This window comes from Buceros rhinoceros, unplaced genomic scaffold, assembly GCF_000710305.1.
Source record: "Buceros rhinoceros silvestris isolate BGI_N320 unplaced genomic scaffold, ASM71030v1 scaffold3966, whole genome shotgun sequence".
Lineage (NCBI taxonomy): Eukaryota > Metazoa > Chordata > Aves > Bucerotiformes > Bucerotidae > Buceros > Buceros rhinoceros.
In genome coordinates this window covers 51,725-75,398 of record NW_010419175.1, presented here as the reverse complement: position 1 = coordinate 75,398, position 23,674 = coordinate 51,725, and the positions used below count along the sequence as shown (strand labels likewise).

Sequence of the window (23,674 nt, the reverse complement as noted above, 5' to 3'; positions counted from 1 at the left end):
AATGAATTATTCTTGCAGTTGACTGAAATCATTTAGGGATATGTGGTCATCCTTGCTTCAGATTTTCAGTTTTCTCCATACAGGAGGCTGAAGACTGACTGAAACATTTCCTAGAGGATGAACAGTTACTGGTGGTAAAAATTCGCCCGACTTACCCCTCTTACACCTCCTTACTTTGAGACTGTAAACACAGCTGAAATAAAAACATTTTCAGTGCTGAATTTCACCCTGTGAAGCGCAGTGGGCATAGTAGTGGCAGCTAGATGGATAACAGAGACAAGATCCAGCACTTTGTTCTGCTAGCTCATGTTCAGTTAGTTTATTAAACTTATCTATGCCGGTACACACTGCCAACTTTAAACAGAACCATCCCAGTTACTGTGCACTGATTGAGTCACTCCTGGAGTCAGCAGGCATCTGTCATTGACGTCAGCAGGATTTGCCTTAGACTTAGTATTGATGGATTGGAAAATTAAGATAATTTGTATTGGCAACTCTGGTACTTAAATAGTGCAGTGACAGGTTACGTGAATGCGCTTTTGGCCAAGAAGGGAGTCAAAGCAGAATTTGGGATTATTCAAAGCAGAATTTGGGATTATTCATCATAAACCAGCAAAGGTTGTTTCAATGATGTTGCAGGGATTGTGATAATTAACATCACACTTATAACTTCATTACCTTGTAAACTGTAATTTTTGCCACTTTAGCAGCAGCAGGCTGGAGAACAACATTTGAATAAACATACCCATGTGATGGCAGAGTTGGAGTCTATACACTGCATTTATCTGTGAAACGTAACAGCTGCAAAAGGGGTGATCTTTAGGAACAAGGACATAGCTTCATTTTTTGTTGGATTAATCCCAGTCTGCTTGCTTGTCTGGGTAGGCATGTATTTTCCTCTGTGCTTGGAAAGTGTGTGCAGGACACCTCATGCATCACAGTATTCTCACATCATCTAAAACTGTAGAAGCTGTAATATGTTGCTAATTTTATCATATTTGATTAACCTTTTCCTCAAGGTTATCAGCTTTTGTATTAAGATGTTTCCTTCAAGCTCGTCCATTCATAGATATTGACCAAGATGTACTCATGGATACAGCTAAATGGATTGTCCGGCATCAGAAATTAAATGGAGAATTTCGTGAACCTGGTAAAGTGTTACACAGTGATCTTCAAGGAGGCACCAATAATCCAGTCACTCTCACAGCTTACGTCATGTCATCCCTCCTAGGGTTTCCTGATAAACAGGTATTGGAATTCATAAATACAATTCGTAGTTACTGGAACACTTCATAAATTATCACAGTACCTGGCAAACACGTGGTAGTTTAACGATACAGAGAGAAATCTGAACAGAGACAAAACTTAACCTGATTTTTGTAAACTTCCATGATCTACCTGAGGGAATATGAAATTGTCCTCTTAGGTCCTTCAATTTTACGTGCCTTTGCAAAATCTAAAGGCAGTTGCTTTTAGCAACTGTCATGGCTTTAATCCAAGAATTTGCAAAGAAATTTACGGGGGGGGTGAGGGGGTGGGGGAACTATCCTTAGAGATGTTAAGTCATTCCAACTGATTTCATAGAGATTACTCACATTTCTTAATGTGCCACATCAACAGGCTTGCCTTTGAGGTTTGTGCCTGCAACTCTGAAAAAGTATTTCTTGATAGTTGCTTGGTGATAGCAATGTTTCTGTTTCTGTACAAATTTTTATTTTAAATTATATTTCAATATATATTTTATTCTCTGCATATTCTTCAATATGATCTTTGTTTTCAGCACGCTTATGTTATCAAGAGTGCTACAAACTTTCTAGAAGACAAATTAGAAGAAGGCATTTCGGATAATTATACTTTGGCACTTGTGTCATATGCATTATCTTGGGCAAAAAGTACAAAAGCAAAGGAAGCACTGGATGTACTGAACCAGAGAGCAGAACACCAAGGTATTAGACAACTGTCTTTATACAGTTGTATAGATGGATTTTTGTCAATTTTAAAATTACCTATCATGTATCTCCAGCTGTATATAGGATTAGAGATTGATAGAATCCTTTTTCTGAATGCAAATCTATTTTGAGTATGATAGAGAGAATAAGCTAAGAACTTCCAAGACATCCTTAATGAAAAGTGTCCATAAGTGAATGACAATTCACAGCGAAGCTAGACCTTTCAGTCTCAGTTACCATGTTCCTGATGGGAGTACCATGATGCTGTTGAAGAGCACAAGAGTTTTCCTGTGTTATTATGTGTTCTCTAAGATTAGTCTGGTTAAAGAAAGCTGGATGAGGTTAGTTATTCCAAAGTCATTTGGATAGATCAGGAAGGTGTTGGGTGGCAATTAATGAAAATATGTATTGGAATGAAAAGTTAATGGATTGGACTTTCTGTAAGACAATGCAGAGGTCTGTCGCATTTTCTGTAGGGATCCAGCATCTTACTATGAACTCTCTTCCGAGTTCAGTGTGACGGAGTTTTGTTCCCTGTTTTGAGGGAAGACCACATGGAATATAAGAAATGGAAGTTTTTGGTTCAAAACAGTAAATCTCCTCTTGAAAAAGCTGACAGAATTAATCTTGTAGCCTAGAAACAATGCCTCTTGGGTATCCCTCTGTGTTTAATGAATTAGGCTTTTAGACAGTTGCTTTTGGGAAGGGAGTAAGTCACTTTTTTGGAAGGCTTCTCTCAAGAATGAGCCAAGTGAGCAGCCATGCTGCCCGAGGTGCCGTCTTTAGTCCTGAAGAGAAAGGAGCACCCCAGCAATGAGATGACCTTTTAACAAGGGCTCCTTTATTCAGGCTAAGAGCAAAAGGATCAATATAAAGATCACTGAAATCAATAGGAGTGACTCTTCTAGGTTCAGCTGCTGCTGAGGAAGTGCTTGAGTCAGTCCTTTACGGTACACACGCCTAAATATTAAAACAATTTCCAAGAACCTTGTTAGATCCCATCTGCAAGCATTAATTAAGAGGCTTCCCTTAAATGTTTCCTAGAAGTCCAAAGACTTTAGTCTGTGGATCTGACATTATTATTGGTTCCTTTTGCAGAAGAATTTCGTTTCTGGATAACACCTGCTTCTGAAATTTCTGATTCGTGGCAGCCACGGTCCATCGATATTGAACTTGCAGCATATGCTCTGCTCTCACACTTTCATCAAGACAGATTAGCAGAGGGGATTCCTATCATGAAATGGTTAAGTCAGCAAAGAAATCACCTTGGGGGATTTTCATCTACTCAGGTAATATCTTGACTCAAGGCATTTTGTTATACTTTCTAAATTAGCACTATATTTAACAGAGAAAAAAGAAAAAGAGAAAAGAGACCATTTAGGGTTTTTTACATAATAATTACCGACTTTTGTTTTGCTGTAACAGCCTGTTTACATGCAGACTTGCATTCATTGTGATACTGGCATCTTAAACCTGGACTGCCAGTTTTAGAATTTTGGCAGTTATAATAAAAAACAGAATTAGAAGGTCATCTTGATTATATAAAGTATTAATAATAGTTAAAAAAAAATTAAATTAAGAAGTGTTGCCCAGAGAAAAATAATCAGATTTTCTAGTCAAGCATGATAAATATCTGTGCTTACTTTCTTTCCAAGGAGAGAAACCTCTTTCTATTCTTTCTATATGTGAGTCCTCAATCTTGGAAAGGCTATTAACTAAGGTAAGAAAGGGGAGTAAGTTTTAGAGAAACAACCTAACCTAGTGCCTCTGTTGGCAGTTGGTCTTAACTTAATGAAGTACGTTGTCCTCATTATTGCGTAGGTTTTTGATGAGCCATGAAATTTGGAAGATCTTCATTATCTGCAGGAGGTTTCCATGTTATTGAAACCACATCTTGTAAGCTGTGCTGGCATCCAGAAGCATTAGTTTAACCTAGCTTTTAAATTAACTACAAATGCTGGTCACAGTAAAGTGTTGCATTTCATCATACTGCTTGGTACCAAGCTGTGCAGGCTATGCTTTATTAATTTCAAACATTTGTTGGTATTAATCTGAGACAAATTAGTTCTACTAAATAGAATGCAATTTAAGAACCGGCCTGATTCCCCTGAGGTTCTAGCATTTTTCTAAAGTGTTAATTCTTGCTTATTATTTGAAGAAGCTGACTGAATCACTAAATGAGTTGAGAAAGCTTTTCTTTATTCTCCAAAAAATCCAGCAGTGCACCATTTACCCTTGAAGATGAAGTTAAGAAATTAACTTAATCCTTTTGTTCCTCCATAGTCTAAACTATTGTCATTTTAAAATTACTCCAGTGTCCCTCTGGATGCCTTTTTTAATGTGTGGAAATGGCCCCTACTTATTGTTAACTTCTAAGATTGGTTTAAAAGAAAATATTTGGAATGCTTCCTTCCATGAGTTTATTACATTAGAAACTGAATGCATTATTAAACACTAAGGAGGAAAGTAACCGTTTGCATGTGTGATGTTTTGTAAGTTAGGGCGTGATAACTCACTGCAATTTGTATACATGGTATACTTTACTATGGATTTGCAATCAGTGCATTCTGCCTTCTAATGCTTTTTAATGGTTGGGCATAAAATGCACATATTTCACATACAATTCATACAAAAACTAGCATATATGTAAACGTAGATTTAAATTGCAGGGAAGAGTAGCAAACTCTGCAAAGCCCATGTGGCGAGGCAAGAGGGACCTATGACTCTGGCTTGAGACCGTATTCTCTGACTTTCCAGGCTGTGTGTTGGACCAAGCATTGTCATACTGCACCTCGTGCTTCTGCTGTGAATGTTTCCTGGTGAAAGCCTTGCGTATGCTTTCTACTTTAAAGTCACTTTTGCTCTCTTGGTTTTCACCTGCATATCATTTGTGAGTCATTTGAACCTGTGATGTGGAAGAGCTCTGAGGTCATCTTCAGCAATGACAGATAGCATTTCTAGACATTTTGAACTCTTTTGGAATTTAGATGAGAAATATAAATGCAAGAAATGTAATTGTAAGGACTTGGAAAAGACACTTCAAGATATTCTTTGGTTTCCAATGAATTGACATATTTCTGCTTTTGGATGATTAAAATCAGATTATCCAATAAGAGCTTATAGCTCCTTAGGTATGGATGTGACAATAGGTTGCTGTAGTTTCATTCACTTGAATGTGAAAGAAGTTTTGTCAGTTTGAGCTTCCAAGCTATAGATCTTCATCAGAAACCGACATATACTGAAGGTTTTCAAGATCCAATTGGATGGGGTGTTAGATGCTCTCACCTAGGCTCCCTTTCCCCCAAAAGGTTGGACCAGACAATCTTTTGGTTGTCTGAGTCTCAGCTATTCTATGATAATATATGAGTAGGCTAAGTAAGGGCAGAATCATTCAGATGCTTCATTACTGTCTTCTGCAAAGGAGTACTTGAAGACGTTCTTTCAGAGTAAATCTTGACCTCTTACTGAAGAATTCTACCACTTACTCCAGACTATTAAATCTTCCTGTAGCCTAATAGTTGCATCTATTCTGTCTCATCACTTTAAGCACTGGAGTTGGGATCCCAGCCGAAGTGGTTTGAGATATCTGCAACTTTGACACTATTGCTTATCTGCTGATCTTTCTGGATTTTAAAAAAATCAGTGAAGCAGGTCATCTCAGACAAGGACATTACATGGGAAAGAGAATGGTTTTTAATAATTTACAGTGAATAGGCAGCATGTGCTGGCACCCCAAGACATAGGACATTTGCCATGTCACATTTAATGAGCTTCTATAACATTAGAATTTTTTTGCTAGAAGTGACCTAAGAATGAGTAAAATACGTCTGTATGCTGACCCTGCAAGCCTAATTCCATCACTGTTACTGGTATAAAATAGGTGCAAAATGAGCTATGCAAACAGCAAAAATCCCTGAGAAACATTAGAGATACATAATTGATTACTATATTTTTTTCTGCAAAATAGTGCATATTAAAATTCTTATTCACTAAGCTGGGCTGGACCAAATGTTCAAAAACTGTTTCCTGTGTTCAAAACCTGGAAAGCTAAGCCTGCAGTTGTACAGAAAACTAAACAAAAGAGTATTTATATATACATATGTATATATATGATAATGTGTTTATAAGCGTATTCTGCAGTAGTGGTTAAACAATTGCACAAAAAGTTTTGACCAAATATAGAGTATAAAAACTGGGCTGATTCCTTTGGAAATTACTGCCAGGCGTCTGATAAAAACTGATTTCAGACTTTAAAAAAATAATTGTTAGTAGTTTTTCAAACCTATAGCTTTTGCTTCGCTCATCAAGGTATGCTGAATATCTCCTGTGCAGTACTGCACAGTTCACGCATTGTGACTAAATACATCTAGCAGTATCATTGCTTTCCTCATTGGCTTTCTCTTCATGGTCTGTGTGGTGTGTGATTCTGACTGTTGTCAGGTCTTCCACACACCCTGTACAAGAGATAAACTTCCTTAGCTGGTTCACACCTCATTCTCCATTGCACGTCACGGTGGCTAACTTGTCCTGTGTTGCCATCCCTTTTCTGTGCTGGTATCCTTCATGCCAGTAGAATCCCAAGGGAAACGTGGAGGTGTCTGCATGAAGACTGTGGCATGATCAACAAGGGAGTCATGCAGGCACTGTGAGCTCCCCAAGGCATACCCTATACACAGGTAGTTCACTGTGCAGTCTGCTTCTGTTTAATACTGAAGGATTTGTTTCTCTCGTCAGGACACAGTGGTGGCTCTGCAAGCCTTGAGTCTATTCGCAACTCTCACTACTGCAGGCAAAACAGAAATGGATGTAACAGTGACAGCTCCTTCTTTGAAAACGCCAGAAACATTTTCAATTGATACTCGAAACCGTTTTCTGCTTCAGACCAAGGAGGTACTGTAGAAAACAAGGATACTCTCATAAAATTGTCTGAATGATAGTACTTTGAAAATACTGTTTTACTCATCTTTCTTTCAGATTGTCCCTGCGCAACCAATGACAATTACAGTAGCAGCAGAGGGAACAGGATTTGCTGTCTTTCAGGTATGCAGTGCAGTTATTCTTGCTAAAGATGTGCTCTCTATAAGAAAGGTGTATTTTAAAAGCTTTATAAAACATGTTAGTAAGAACAACCTTATGTCTTAAATGAGTGCCAAAGCACTTTACTAATTGAAGAGTGCTGTAAACCGAATATTGCGTGAATGGACATATTCATGTGATTGATTGTCTGATGGCCTGGCCTTTTAAGTACTGATGGATGATTGACAGTTTGGGGCCACTTCCATGGGCCAGAGTCGTATCAAAGCAGCCCTGTCCTCCTGCAGAAATGCAGTGCCTGTTTGCTATCAAGATAAAGGACTGCAGCGGTACACAAAGGTCAGAGTGAAAAAGGCATGTGGACCAGTCAGAAATGCTTCATTGGGAACCTGTGGTACATCATGGTAAGGCACAGATTAGTACAGAACAAGATTGCACAGCTAGTTATTAGAGTTATTTTCCTTTTACTGAAGTAGAATACAATAGCGCAAAAGCTAAAAATAAGAGTGTTACGGCCAGATTCTCCAGCAATTTTTACGCTGCTCTGAAATAGCATGAAAGACGGAGTCAAAGAATCCTGCAAACTGCCAGTAATAGATGCTTAGCATCAGCCAAAAGTGGGGGCATGGCAAAGAGTGGAAGCAGGTATAGTGATCCCCTCTGCCCGTCGTACAGAAAACTGTTTCAGTAGTATAAATTCGAATGTCTTTGCTTATATCTGAACAAACTAATCCAGGATCAGTGTATACTGTGCTTAGAACTACCAAATTGTAAATAACCTTTCCAGCTGCTTGCTCTTCTTCCATAACAAAGATTGTTCTGAATCAATTCCACCTCCAAGATTTTCCCTAACCTATGTCAAATACCACTTGAGAAGGCAGCAGTATTGGGTCTGATCTGATATGACCACTAATGGGTCTCCCTTCCCTGCTGACCTGTCCTGTCCTAGTTTAGAAACACACAGGTGAAAGAGAATAGTTTTGAAAAGCTACAGATCATACAGAAATATTAGTCTCTGAGCATGAGACACACGTTTTATTGGAAGTATATAGATAAACTCGTAATTGCTGAGTGTATCACGAAACCAGACAGAGTCCCAACTAGACTCCTAGTCATATTTGCAAAAAATTAACTCAGGCTGCCTTTAATAGTCTCAAACTTTTATGGCAGTTCAGATTCCATCTGAAGTTCCTTCCAGCCTGACCTTCACTTCAGTGTTCTTATGCATCTGGGAAACAAAAAAGCATGGTGGTGATTGGTAAATATGTTTTTGGATAAAAGACCTTTCGAAAGAAACCTTCACAGCTGCCTATCAGCAGTGAACAGCAGCTAGAGATACACCTCATCCATTCAGCACCAGTCTGCAAAGCCCACAGCACCACAGGTCATGTCCTGTGTTTATTAATTCTCAGAAGTACAAATAAAGTTTACAGCAAAGTTCAAAATTTTCAGAGGATAATTTAGTTTCAGACCTGCAGGCCAAGACAAGAACGAACTCTCAGCAGGACTGCAGTCACACATCTGTGGTTTCACTGTGTGTGTATGTGGAATGTAACTGTGGGGCTTCAGAACAGTTCAGACTACATATCCTTAATCATTGCTGAGAAATACTCCCTGATATTAAGTCAACTAATTTCTCAAGCAAGCTGATAAAAAACTTTTCAGCAAATTGTTTTTTGCTGGAAGATGCTGTTTTGTTGAAATGAATGCCTTTTGTGGAAGCACATTTGTTCCAGTTATGTTTTTGCCAGCAGGAAAATTTCACATCCAAAACAGCATATCTGGTGAAGACTGAGCAGACACCTTCCACTCAGAATAGCTAGTAATTGACTCCGTGGTTAGAGGGCTCCTTGGGGGTGTATAGCTCCACGGTTTAAATTCCTGATTTGTTGTACAAACATGAAAAAATGTGCTCCCAGATAACTGGTGTTCAGGAACCAGTGCCAGATTATCTTTTTCATTTAGGTCACTGTGCTGTTCCCTTTTTTCCTGCGGCTTTGAGTCAGAGATGCTGTGACTTGATTCAAAATATTGTATTTAACACACTGGAGTAGCTTCTCCAAAACTTTTTCTTTGCTGGGATCAATTTTTTCCTTCTGCGTCCTTTGGTGGTCTGGTATTCTAAAAGAAAGAGCTCTGATGCCATATGAATGGTGTTTCTCTTTTTCCCAGACACCAGCTAGATCTGGGTCGCATTTAATAAATCAGATAGCATATGACATTGTGATCACGTTTCTTCAGCTGGGTTTCATTGTCTTAGGGCCTCCAAAGTGCAGTGGTGAGATTCACTGTTCTGAGATTTGGCTTTCTGGCCAAATGTAGCATGTCAAAACAGTAATTCATTTAAATATCACAAAACACAAGATTCGGTCCATTAATCGAAAAGGCTGCTTTTTCAACAGAAATGTATTCTTAGAAAAAAAAGACCTAATTTTTTTTGGTGAAATCTCACTGTTTGTGTGTGTGAGTTGGCAGTGCATTTACTCTTGACCCTGCAGGATGTCGTAAAATGTATTTATTTTGGAGGCATAATTGCAAAAGCAGACATTTACTCGTAGCATTGTGGTCCTGTTGTCAATGAAGTCTCTTAGCTCATCCCTTCATTATGTGAGCACATACCACGGATGACCTAAGACACTCTGTGAGAGGAAAGAGAGGGTAATTGTAGGATTAGGATATATGAAAGGCACTCTCTATAGAAAGGAGTCGAAGAAGTGATCTTCCCTAGGTGGCCTACTGAAAGTCTTGGAACCACTGTGAACTGGGTTTGGCAAATGCCTCAAAAATGTAGTGTGGCCCATGCCTTCTGGAAGGAAGGAGAACAACACTGAAATCCAGGACTAGCAATGAGGCAGGCTCAAGGAGGATGTGTATGGGCAAAATGGCTGGGTGAACAACATCTTGATCTCGTGGACAGATACAGAGAGGGTGTGTAGGAAAAAAAATGAGAATCACCTGTTCCTTGTTACATGCACTGACTTTTTTTCCCCTAAGTGTATTTTTACGAGACTTAGGCAAGGGACTGAATGTTACTCAGTGTGATGGTACTGAAAAAAGTACACTGTGAAATTCACACGTATTTCTCTGTTACAGATTGAGTGGATTATAAGTAGTCAAAAAGGGACAGAAAAATACTGGAGATAATTTAATTGAATTCATGCCCTCAGTCAAGCATATTTGTGCTGCTGGTTGAAGGACAAAAAGGATGGTGAAAGAGACATTGATGAGGGCAATATGATGAGTCATGTTATTTGAAACATGGCACAGTTGATTGGGTCAGATACTATTTCAAGCACGTAACATCTCTCTCATGCAGAAGTTTTTAGTTTTCTCTTCTTGGACCTCTCACCAGAACTGGCTGAAGTATGACAAGACTGGACCAGATCTGTCTTTATCTTTGGCCACTGTTTCTTAAAAAGGTTAAGAAGAAATGCAGTTGCTTGTTTTGTTGATTTTAATGCTGGTTTCTGTATAATAGACTTCTGTCCACAGAGTAAGAGTGAATAAACAAGGAGGCTTTAATTAAACACTTGTGTGGTGAAAGTGATTTTTTTCCTTCGTTGTCGTGAGAAGTCGGGAAAGGACAGACCATAACAATGTTATGTCAGACCATAACAATGATAACTTATTTAATGAAGATACTAGCTGACTAACCTGTTCCCATCCAGTAGCATTTTCTAGCAAAAGCTAAAACAGCTTTGTTTCTGTGATGACAGATTGGTGATGCTCCAACAAATTGTTGATGCTCCAACAAATTGTTGATGCTCCACCAGCTTGTCTTTACCAAACTTTGTGCATGCCTTTATCTTGCGGGCCTTCTAGACTGGCTTTATCCTTGATGCAGCCTTCTCTTGCAGAGCAGTTGTACAGGATAAATCTTCACTGTTGTACCACAGGTGTCCTGAGTACCCATATAGAATTGGCTCTGTACTCATACAGCATGCTAAACTCAACAACAGGAATTACGTGTAGATTGAAAGAAAGAGCATAACTTTAATGTTAAGGAGTGAGAGACATAGCAGCAAAAGCAAAAATTAGAAATTGAAGACTCCTGTGTTGGCACAGACTTGCTCATCTGTAACTGACTTGCTAATCTAGAATTTAGACAGCCCCCTGTCATACCTTTAAATTTGGACTGATAGTTTTTCATCTGCTGCCAGACCAAGCAAACTGTATATTTGGGTCTTGCAAGGGCAGTTATTTCAGCCACTTTTTGATTATTTTTCTACCAAAATCAAAGAAGATACACACACAGAGCCCCCTGTCCTGCTATGTGTTTTATCTTGATGACTAAAGGAGCAGATAATGATTATTAGTTTGTATGCAAAAACTTTAGTCAAACTTACTGTTCTGTTGTTGGTGATAAATCACTATTTTGAAAAACAGTGTCAACTATTGTTTTACAGTAAATATTTCCTTAGTTTCTTGTATTTGATTTTGTCATTATAGGGTTTTGACAGTTTAGCTTTCTGATTTATCACACTGAAGAGTTGAGTTAGCAACCTATTCTCTTGTCCTGAATCAGAGGTGGTCTCCTGTTTGTGCCCCAGCAAAGGGGTGCCATGGTTACTGTCAACATCACGTTGGGTGTTAATCAGCCTGAAGCATCTTGGAATGCTTTGTAAAAGTTAAATTTCATTTTTGGTGTCTTTTGTTTGGTATAAGTACATGAGTATGCTAGAGAAGATGTGCTGGGACAACTGATATTGTTTGTTATCCTGTATCTCATGGTAACCAGTAGAGAGAGAATGACCAACGAAGGCTGCTAGAACAGGGCAAGCATGAAGTGGTATCTCACTGGTGTACACTCTGTCCTGCATCAATTTGCAACACAAGGCCTTCCCAATCCACAAGTGTTCTCTGTGCGCTCTCTCTAGCTGGGTAGAACTTTTCTTGATAGATTTTTTTTTTTCTTTCATAAAGATGTAACTTTTAAAATATTTCTGAAATTTTAACAACCACGGCTTCTTGTGACAAATAGTTCTGTAGCTAATGGTGTATTGCATGAAGAAGTACTATCTCTTTCTCCTCTTGAATCTGTTCCCTTAGTTCTTGTACTTAGAAACAAGGCATAGAATGGACTCTGTTGGGTCAGAACAAAGCTCAGTCTAGCCCAGTGTTGTGTTTTCCACAACAGCTAGTGGTAGATTCTTGGGAGAGAGTATAAGAAGATAAATACATGTGATATATTACTTGACTGTCTTCCACCTCTTACCATGTATTATTCAAGACCTTTACCCGGAGATGGTTCCTGTGGGGTTAGAAAATTTTAGTTCCATGAGGTTGTCTATTATGCCTTTGAATGCTTGTTGTCGTGGTTTGAGTTAGAACAGAATTGATTCTATTCAGTGATTTTAGTTTCCAGCTCAGTCTCTTTTAACTAACTGCACTTTCTGAAGTTAATGGCACAGTTTTGCAGACTGTGTCTGCTTCTAGAGGTGACAACACTTGATGTCAACCAGGGACTGGTGTGCAGAAAGGCTCTTGCTTATACTTGCTCCTGGGCAGACCAAGGTCACTCCTGAATCCTGTGTGTCACGGTGGGATACAGTAAGTTAGAGGCTGCACCTGTAGGGAGGAGCGGACAGGACAGGTGACCCTAAACTGACCAACAAGGTGTTCCATCCCTTAGACGTCATTCAGTATAAAGCGGAGCAATCACAAGGATCAAGTTCTTGGCATCAGAGGAGGTCTCTGTCCATTCTGCCTTCGATCCCAATCAGTGCATTCCTGAATCCAGTTCCAGAATCCAGCTCCTGAATCCAGTTCCCATTTGCCACTAAGTCCAGTCTGGGACTTCCCCAGTGCTTGCCCACAGAATCAGTGGTGATAGTGATGTGTTTGGCATCAGGGAAGTTGGGTTCGATATTGGTGTTGTATATATTTGTATAAATTTCATTTTATTGTTATTATTTCCATTCAAGCATTTTTAGTTTTCCAATCCCTAAGCCTCTCTCCCTTATTCCCTTTATCTTCCCTGTGGGAAGGGAAAGTAGTTAATAGAGAGCATCTGTCATTCGTCTGTTAGCCAGACCAGCTCTAACCCATGACACTTGTACATTTTAGTGTCTGCAGCATCTTATGGGAAGGAATTCCATGATTTACTCTTGCATTGCATGAAAAACTGTTTCCCATTAATCTTTCCCATGCAAGTTATTATTCTGTAGACCTTTACTGTGTCCTTGCAACTTAGCTGTTTATGGCTGAATTTTCATCTGTTTTACCGTTGCTTAAATGGTAAACAGATCTGGTAGTAATCAGTTCAAAATCCATTATTTATGTACATGAAAATTCTATCATTCTACAACTCTTCACAATAATCCTAGTCTTTGATACCTCAAAAAAAGTAGTATAATCAGGAAATTTTATCACATCAGGATTCACCCTCTTTTCTAACATCATCTGTGGGTATGTTTAATGGCAGTCACCCAGCACAGATTCCTTTAGGACTCCACTGCTTTCATGTATGTACATTCATTCCCACCTTCAATTCCTGTCTTTTAACGGCTCTTTATCACTTGGCAGCTTCTTTTGTTCCAGTACCTTTGGCCTGTAATCTTCCTAACCAGGTTCCTGCCAGTGTAACATCCAGTTACCTTATGCTAGGCAGAGTTCCGTTGTCCACATTTTTTCATTTGATTCTGGTAGCTGGTGGGTTTATAGCAATAGCCTGTTCTCCAACATGTCATATTTACCCATTTGTCCACTAATTTGACTCCTTATTATAGTTTTGATTGTGTATTCTAGTATGGACATGAAGTTTACTTGATATCCACGGTTTTCTAGATCCTCAGTATTCTTTTAAAAATTGCTGTCATGTTTGTCATCCTCCAGTCTGGGTAGTAAGGCAGTTTTAAAGAAACACTGCAGGTGTTCAGCTGTTTCTTTATATCATCAAATTAAATTCTGTAGACAGTACAGCCTGGTTTTATACTGCATAATTTTCTGTCTTGGCTGATAATGTGAGATTACTCATTGGGGTTGCTTAATTCTAGCTCCAGCATTTCTGCTGTGGCTGTTGGCATTGCTAATTTTCTAAGATATTGAGATAATCAGGCTATCTTCTGTAATTATTCAGACCTCTTTTAAGGGCTTCTGGTTTTATCATTCTTCTGCGACTGTTCAAGCATCTTACACATGTCTACAGTAGAAGAATTGGAAACTCTTCAAACTGTGCCTAACAGATGAGCTTATTCTATATTAATGTTACTGTCCTGCACTGGACATACAGTCATACTTCCTTACTTGACTCACCTAGCACAGCTTGGCTGTTTTTGAACAGGAAGGGCAAGGGCTCTGTCCCTGAGGCAGACGGAAGGCTGTAGCTTTGACTTTGCACAGATGAACCAGATGATGAATCTACTTACTTAACTGCCAGAAAACTGTCTTGTTCTGAGCTTGGAGTAACATGCTATTCCTCGCTTGTTTTGAGTGTATGAATGCTGTGATACGACGACTGAAGACAGTTTCTGTACACACACTAAGTATTCGCTCTTGCTCTGCTTTCATATACATCCTGTCTCTTTTAACCCAGTGGGTGTCAGTCTCTGAAGTTTGTCTTTATTCATCCTATTTCACGCTTTCAGGAAGTAGCATTATAAACCACCAGACAACAACTGAGGAGAAAATTGCTGGTTGTCCTAGAGCTCCCTTGTGTTTGCCTCAATTGTCCTGCAAATTGCATTGGTTCTGCTGCATTACAAAGTGTTCAGAAAGGGTATTTCTTCCAGAGAATTCCTGTGAATCTCGTATGTGCAACTGTCAGATACAAGGCCATGTATCCTGTCTCATGTGAGCACTCGTGTGCCCTTATACTGTTGGAAACTTAGTGTTTCCAGATTTGCTTTACATACGTCATCTAATGTATTTACTTGCAATCCACAGCTCAATGTTATTTACAACAAAAAACATGCTGATCCAAGACTCAGATCTGTCCAAAAACAAGAAGCCTTTGACTTGAATGTTGATGTAAAGGATGACAAAGATGATAAAAACCATTTGTCATTGAATGTGTGCACAAGGTAGGTAATTAAGTTGGAGCATCTCATACACCTCTTTGTCTATACAGCTTTTAAGTTATTTAAAATTAGCTAAATTATCTGTTTGTTTGTATGGATTTACTAATCTATGGGATATAAACATAACTAAAGAGAATGAAAGAATTACTTTGTAAAAATGTTGGTAGTTAAACTAAGAAGCAATTTATAAGTCAATAGAGTGATAGATCTTTTGTACAAAATTGCTGGTCAGGTGATATTCTTTTACTGGTATTTGTAAAGATGGTGGTACCCTAAATGTTAGAGGTTTACGGAAGAGTTTGTGTGAAATAGAAAAAAACCCTCAAATGCTTCTTTGGTGCAAGTGCTTCTCAGCTGTACGGAGAACTGTGGATGGAGTTGAAAATTGAGCCAATGACTTCCACATTATAACCTCTAGTAGTGGACTGTGACAACTGCCCAATACTCCTACGTTTCATGAGCAGAATGCTTTGCTTTTGATCTAAGTAGCTACTTCTATTTTGTAAAGAGAGATGGAATTTCAGAAGTGCTGAAAACACCATGAAATATAAGTAATCATTCTCAGGTCATATCTATTAATAAACTTTGCTCAGAACAGTTTTGGCAGGAGTCTAAATCCGTGTTTACATAATGTTAAATACATCTGGGGTTTTGTTTTATTGTGGAAATATCTTTGCTATCTTTCATTTACCACTATGTCTTAAATTTATGAATTTGGTAATATAATGTAAGCATCATTCTAGCGTTGAAAGAGGTAATGAGTTTTCCAGCCAGGCTAATTCTATTCTTTCTGCTGAATAGGGGGTTAGGGAGGGAGTGTGCATCTGGGATGATGTTTCTTATTCAGTAAACACCTACTAAGAACTGAGCTAAAACTGCTGAAGTGTCATCTCAGAGACCACAGAACAGCCACCAGATGTTACCTGAATAGAGTTTGGATCAGATGAGAACAGGTGATATTGAACAATCATATTGTCTATTTCTAGGTCAGTCAAGTCATTAAAGCAAGTTGTTTCTTTACTTTGCTGTCTCATTTTTGCTTGCTGTTAAAGTGTTTATAAATATATGAAGATGTTTGTTCTCTGGGAGTTTCTTCAGTGTTCCCTTATTGTAGTTAAAGAGCACTGCATATTTCACAGAAAACTATTTCCTTTTTTATGTTTTTACTCTTATCTTTTATTAACTGCAAGGATGTTGACATGACTACATTCTTATATTTTAGGATTTCATTTGTTTGTGAATAGTTCCTCTAGAAACACTGTTTTCATCTTGTGAAATTACAATGGATTCTTTTAAATTCAAGATTTGCAAAGTACTACCTGATCCACTGTGATTACTCTTGCATTCCTTTCCTCCACGTGCTCTTTTTTAATTTATTTGAACTTTAAACACTGTGTGCCTAGAACTGTTTATATGCTCTGCCTACCACAGGGGAGCTGTGACTGGAGATGGACCCTCTAGGTGACACCATCATACAGATAGTCACCTATAGTGAATATGATTTCAGTACAGAGATGATTGATTTAATTTGGGAAATAGCCAGCAGGCACAAAGTCAGAGCCCTATTTTTGTGTGTTTCTGGTAACCAGTGCAATGATACAGATGGTGGACAGGGACATTAGAATACATGAAATGTCTTGAAATAGAACAGGCTTGTTCTGTTTTAAAGTTTTCTCAGTGAAGGGTCTACAGCTTTCTGAAGTCTAGCACGAGCTCCTGACATGTAAAGGGCTTACAGGATGGGTCTGGCATAAGTCTTGACTGAGCATTCTGATTTTCTAGCTAAGACCTCTGGCTCAGGAATAGACACGAAGGGCTCCATCTCTCTGGGAAGGCTCTAGGGTGATGTATTAATTACAAAGTGTTCAAATGATAGGGGAAAATTGTCCCAGGAGAATATTTGAAACATTAAGATCCATCAAGTCTTTTCATGGGAAGTGGACTGGTATAAGCTCTAGGAAGTCTGTGTTTCTATTCTTTAGGCTGAGACTTCATCTCTGATTGCTTGACTTAATAGACTTGGCCTTCTCTTTTTTTTTCCCTATAGGTTGTGTATAATATACTCTATATAATAAATGCATTATCTGTATTAAATTCCTGCATAGTTTGAAGTTGGTCTACTGATAATCTTTACAACATGATGTGGTTTTTCTGCAGAGAAATCCAAGTAGGCAAATACAGAAGGACTGCTGAAATCTCAACCAGTTTAGCTAGCTTTGAGTATGCATAGTCCGATAATGGAGACTGCAGCTTTGAGTATGTTTTCCTTTCTCTAGTCTGCAGAATATTCCACCTTATTTCAACCAGCTTGATAGTAATTTGCCATCATCATCTCAGATGGTATTATTTATGACATGGGATTGTATGATGTCTCATTCAAATCGAACTGATTCTTGGTTAGAGGAGCTAAATCACTGTCTGGGAGGCAAGTACCCAGGGCTTCTGGTTTCTCCTCTGGTCAGTCTTCTCGTCTGCATACCACTTCCAGGCATGGGAGACTGACTGCTGATGGTTCTACTCCATCTTGTTTATGCTTTCTGCCTACACTAGCCTGGTGGTGTTTTCTCCTCTTTGCATCATCTATGAGAGAGTCTCACACAGATTTCAAATTGCTGAAGAGCTGGAACATTCAACTCAAAACCTTCTCAGTTTTCTTCAGGTACAAGTTTCAAGTCATCTTTCTTTCTCTTACTGGTCATTCTGTTGGTATGGTGATTTTTTTCCTTTTTTTTAAGAAAGCATGTAGTTGAAAATGTGATAACAGGAGCCACACCCCAAGGCTGTCTCTTTTCCTTGTTAAGAGAGCCAGACCCTCATAACTTCTAGGGACATATCTTTGTCACTTCTTGACAATACCAAGCTGGTTTGGTTACCTGTTGATATTTTGGTTGCAACCCAGGCTGGCTAGACAGCTTGGGTATTTTCCTCCCCTCTTATTGGTGACTACGCAGAAATAATTACATCCAGTTCAAATTCAGTTATTTGTTTTCAATAGCAGCTACTTTAGCACAGCACATCATCCAACAGATGGTTTCATTTGTTTCTAATCTCATGAGCCAACTGAAGTCAGCAGTTGTGCTGTATTTCTTTCAAAGTCATATCTGTGTTCAATCAGCCATGCTGCCAGGCTTAACAACATTGCTTTGAAAGCAAGTTTTCCCTTTTTTTTTAAAAACCATCCAGCTCTATGAAAAAATAGTTTTCTTCAATTAGTTTCAACTACTGTCAGGCCTTCAAAATGAAGATTGGAGAAAATTCTATTCTAGCATAACAATAATAATTTACCCTCCATGCCACGTGGGGGAAAACTTTTCTGCCACATGCTTTATTTAAAACAATACAATCTTTTACAGGTCGTTTAGGTATCACATGTAGCACAGAACACCACAGATATATTTTGATAGTTCTGTGTGCACCATAGTATGCAAGGCTTGCTCAACAGAGCAAAGCTTTTTAGTCGAGCATCTGATTCTCACATTGGAACAGGATGCTAAGCCACTATCCGTCATATTTGAGAAGTTGTGACAGTCTAGTGAAGTTCCTGCGGACTGTGAAAGTGGAAGTATAACCCTCATTTTTTAAAAGAGGAATAAAGGAAAATCTGGGGAACTACAGAACAGTCAGTCTCACCTCTGTGCCCAGCAAGATCCTCCTGGAAACTGTGCTAGGGCACATGGCAAATAAGGAGATGACTAGTGACAGCTAACATGGCTTCACTAAGGCCAAATCATGCCTCATGAATTTGGTGGCCTTCTACAATGGGATTACAGTTTTGGTGGATAAAAGAATAGCAACTGACATTATCTACCTAGACTTGTGCAATGCATTAGACACTGTCCTGCATGACATCCTTTTCTCTGGGGAGACATGGATTTGACTGGTGGACCACTCAGTGGATAAGGAATTGGATGGATGGTTGCACTCAGAGGTTTGTGGTCAACAGCTTGATATCCAAGTGGAGACCAGTGACGAGTGGTGTTCCTCAGGGATCAGTATTGAGACTCCTGCTGTTTAACATCTTTGCTGGCAACACGAACAGTGGGATTGAGCACACCCTCAGCAAGTTTGCCAATGACATTAAACTGTGAGGTGTTGTCAACATGCTGGAGGAAAGGAATGCCATCCAGAGGGATTTTGCTAAGCTTGAGAGGTGGGCCCGTGCAAACTTCATGAAGTTCAAGGTGAAGTGCAAAGTCCTGTACCGGGACAGGGCAATCCCAAGCACAAATACAAGTTGGGTGATGAATGGATTGAGAGCAGCCCTGTGGAGAAGGACTTGGGGATGTTGACTCATGAAAAACTGAATATGAGCCACCAATGTGTGTTTGCAGCCCAGAAAGGCAATTACTTCCTGGGCCGCATCAAAATAAATGTTACCAGCAAGTTGAGCGAGGTGATTCTCGTCTGCTCCACTCTAATGAGACCCCACCTGGAGTACTGTGTTCAGCTCTGGGGCTCCCAACATAAAAAGGACTTGGACCTGCTTGAGTGGGTCCAGAGGAGGGACGTAAAGATGATCAGCGGGCTGGAGCACCTCGCCTATGATGACAGGCTGAGAGAGTTGGAGTTGTTCAGCCTGGAGGAAAGTAGGCTCTGGGGAAATCCTATAGCAGCCTTCTAGTACTTAAAGGGGGCCTACAGGAAAGGTGGGGAGGGACTCCTTTTCAGGGAGGACGAGGGGTAATGGATTCAAACAGAAAGAGGGTAGATTTAGATTAGATACAAGGAAGAAGTTTTTCCACTGTGATGGGGGTGAGCCACTGGAACACCTCCAGAGAAGCTGTGGATGCTCCCTCCCTGAAAGTGTTCAAGGCCAGGTTGGATGGGTCTTTGAGCAACCTGATCTAGTTGAAGGTGTCCCTGCCCATGTGAGAGGGGTTGGAATTAAATGGTCTTTAAGGTCCCTTTCACCCCAAATTATTTTATGGTTCTATGTAATAATAAATTATTTATAAATGATAGTTATTTAGGAAAAAAGGAGGAACTCATTAAGTCTTCTTTTTCCAAAACTGGGTTAATAACATGGCTGTGCATTTTAAAACTGGAACTTTGAGAAATAATCTGATGATGATATTGTTAATGGAAACAACAAATTCTATGAAAGAAAATACAGAAAGGTTTGGGAAACTTTTTTGGTGTATAACTTTATCTCACGCTCCAAAAATGACTAAAAGTAAACCAATGCATCCTTAAAAGGAAATACCAGCTCAAGTGCTCTCACAGTGGTTTCTTAATGGCTTCTTTTGAAATGTATTCGATTACAATATTTCCTGCATATTTGTGATGTAAACCTACAGTTACAGATGTCAATGGAAAGCTCCATGTGGTGTCAGTGTAGTCTCTCATAGTATTCTCAGTGCTAAACTTGCTTTTGCATATGTGGTTGAAATTTTCAGAATAAGAGAGAAATCGATTATTATCTCTTTGTCATTAGAAATTTTCTTGTCAGCATTTTGTTCCATTTGTTTCTTAAGTATTCTTAAGCATTGTTGCTTCCATAGTTGGGATTTAATGATCAAACATTTTCTTTGGAGAGTGGACTACTCTGTTTCTACTAAAAGTTTCTTGTCTCTGTGTTTTGAAAAGGTACTTGGGTTCTGAAACAGCTCCCAGAAGTGGCATGGTCCTCATGGAGGTTGGCTTACTCAGTGGTTTCTCTGTGTCACCAGATTTCATTCCATTAGACAATACAGTTAAGAAAATGGAAAAGGACAATGGAAAAGTCAACCTGTACTTAGACTCCGTAAGTTGAAAATACTCAAAAATTGTGTTTGTAGTGATGTTAATCTTGACTCTGCCATTGTTTAGTTTAAATTTGGAAAGACATGATTGTATTCTTTGGGGAAATCAACATCTGCTATTCACATGGGACTAATAGTTCAACTATTTTCTAGTGAGACTGATTGGATAGGTACAACTCAGTTATAAATTTGTAAGGGGTTTCTAGATTCTTAAAGATTGTATATAAGGCAGACATTTCAAGAACTCTGTAATTTTGGCAAAATTACTAGAAATGAGATAAGCATCTTTATATGCAGACTTTTTTATATGCAATTCCAAGTTGTTAGAAACGAAGTGGGCTACCGCTGAGCTAGAAATCCTTAACTCTTCCATGAAACCAACATCACCAGAGTTCTCAGGATGTTTCTGTTCTGTTTTTCTAGCTAAATGAAACACAGGTTTGTGTGGGTATTCCAGCTGTGAGAGACTTCAAAGTGGCAAATATCCAAGATGCTTCAGTGACTGTAGTGGATTACTATGAACCTAGTAAGTGTCAGTCATTCCAAATAGATCTTAGTGATTCAGAAGTTCAAAAGAAAGTTTCTTTTCATGGAAATATGACGAAGTTTAGTGAAGAGAAAGCCAAGTCAAATGGAAATTAACTATTTTCATTAAACTGTAGCCTTTTTGAACATTGACATGCCAAATTCTCTAACAAATAGCAGTGTTTTCCCATGCATGTTTACTGTCCTAATGGATTGGTTCCTCACCTGGGGTGAATTGTCATAATTTAATTGTTAGCTTGGCCAAATTGGCTTCAGTTGGGCCCAATGTGTTCCCAAAACTACCAAAATGAAGCAGGAACTTTACTGTGGTTCACTTACCAAGTAGTTAATCATTGTCTTTCAAGTACCTTTTCCATCTGTTTCATGTTTAAATTTTAAACTAAGAGTCCTTCACTGGAGAAAATGCCAGTGTTTTGCTTTCTGTAGTTATGTAAAAAAGATGTACATGGGAAAAACAGTTTCAAAGATTTTTGGTTTGGGTTGGGGTTTTTTGTTTGTTTTTTAGTGTAGAGTGTGTTTTAGAGGAAGGCAGCAAAGTACAAAGCTCTTGGGCAAAATGAAAAGTAAAGAAAGATGACAAGCTGCTGGAGAAGATATTAGAGAGGCTTTCTTTACACCAGCCAGCTGAAACATTATTAAGAATTTGGGCTTGGTTTGAGACAAGGCATAAAAAAGTTGTATAGGCAATTTTCTTCATGCTGGTTTGTTTTAGCACAAGACAAAAGAGAACCAAATATACTATGATGTGTGCTGCTTCAACTAGATGAAGATCACATTTTGTCTGTGTAGGCTGAAATGTTTGTTCAATCATGGAACTTTACACTAAAATAGGAATATAGCAGATAGAACTACACCGTCCATTAACCTAAAACATGTTTTAAGGCCTAGTGACTTAACGAATTAGAGCAATTTTTATTTGGCACAAATACATAACACTTAGAATTTATGGCCAAAATGAATTTTCACGTTTCAATTCCTAGAAGTCTTTTATAAGAATGCCATTAGATAGGCTAATGAATGTATGTATTAAAAAGTCAAATATAAGTTCACATGTGTAAATAGCTGTATTCTATTTACATACATATAGTATCTAGAAATTCTCAATTAATAAATCATTATTAATTTAAATATATTAATGTCCTTAAAGACTATAATTTGTATGACATAATCAGTGCTGCAGTAGAAGGCTTTAAGAAAATGATTGTTTCAAATATTATTGTGCAAGACACCATTCATATTACTATGTAGAATAGACGTATTATTGGTCAACATACATAAATACGCCACGATTTTGAGTTCTCCTGAGAGAACTGCTTCCTATCTAATACAGGAATGTGGTTGTATTTCAATCTGTTACTATCCATTGTTCTCCTAGTTGGTGACCCAGGCTTCAGGTGTGTATTTTATGTTATCATGACAGTCAGATTCTTGTCACATTCAGAGCTAGGATAAGTATAAGAACTGGTTTGGATGCCAATACAGCAGTACCAGCAAGGAGATCTACCAAGGTTAATATACACGGCTACTCAGCACACTCAAATGATTGCCACTTCTCTTACCCGTCCTCATTCAGAGCTAGTTGGGTGTTACTGCTGGGTAAGCTTTTTAGCCCATAAAGATATATATTTTATTATTATTTTTTTAATATCTTGAAGCTTTAAAGGAAACTGGATGTAATTTCGGTTAAAAAATATACTACTAATAAAAAAAATTGCAATGTCCCTAATTGGAATGCAAACGTTCAAACCAAAAAAACCACTATGGAAAGAAAACTTTACAAAAGCTTGTTCTGTGAGCAATTATCATGCATAGATGTTTTTGGAATCTATAGGATTTTCCAGGCTTCTAGTCTGTTTGGCTCTGTAGCAGCCATTCAGGGAAGAAGGGAGCAAAATACAGGAGCAGGAGCTCGATGAGGTAGCCAGTCCCAGATTCAGGAAGCTGAAGCTCCCAAACATAATAGTGAGAGAGAAGGCATCACTTATGAGAGACCTAGCTCTTAAATGTCATAGCCGGTAACCCAGGTGAAGTACCCAAATTCCTTTGTCATGGGAGTTACTGTGAGGGTAGGGGCAACATTCCTTTTAAAATGTTTAACCAAGGTTTGTGAACAGATTGGGTCTAACAGTTGAGGATAAGGCTATGGAAGTGTGCCTTTCACCAAGCATTTCCCTGAATATATTGAGAACATTTTGATGTTTTGGGAAAAAACCCAAAGATTAATGGCTTAAACACCCACTCTGGGAAGTAGTTTGCAGTGTACAATGAGGTCTGTACCAGAGTTTAGTTTATCCTTTAAAAATGCTTTGGTTGTGAAGCAAATTTCTCGGTCAGTTCTCAGAAGTTCATTAACTAAAGTTAATTAACTGTTCTGAACAGGGAGAAG

At 38.6% G+C, this 23,674-nt stretch overlaps 1 protein-coding gene across 1 annotated transcript in view; it reads left to right on the top strand.

Annotated features, from left to right (window-relative positions):
• The window catches only part of CD109 (CD109 molecule), a gene marked incomplete at its 5' end in the record, with an annotated part of 76,713 nt that overhangs the window by 52,753 nt on the left and 286 nt on the right, over nucleotides 1-23,674 (top strand). Inside the window, 9 exons of the mRNA XM_010138796.1 lie at nucleotides 1,020-1,248; nucleotides 1,781-1,946; nucleotides 3,048-3,238; nucleotides 6,684-6,839; nucleotides 6,924-6,989; nucleotides 14,868-15,004; nucleotides 20,588-20,744; nucleotides 21,166-21,268; nucleotides 23,256-23,262. Of these exons, the coding sequence (XP_010137098.1) occupies nucleotides 1,020-1,248; nucleotides 1,781-1,946; nucleotides 3,048-3,238; nucleotides 6,684-6,839; nucleotides 6,924-6,989; nucleotides 14,868-15,004; nucleotides 20,588-20,744; nucleotides 21,166-21,268; nucleotides 23,256-23,262 (1,212 nt within the window). The remainder of the gene's footprint in view (nucleotides 1-1,019; nucleotides 1,249-1,780; nucleotides 1,947-3,047; nucleotides 3,239-6,683; nucleotides 6,840-6,923; nucleotides 6,990-14,867; nucleotides 15,005-20,587; nucleotides 20,745-21,165; nucleotides 21,269-23,255; nucleotides 23,263-23,674) is intronic.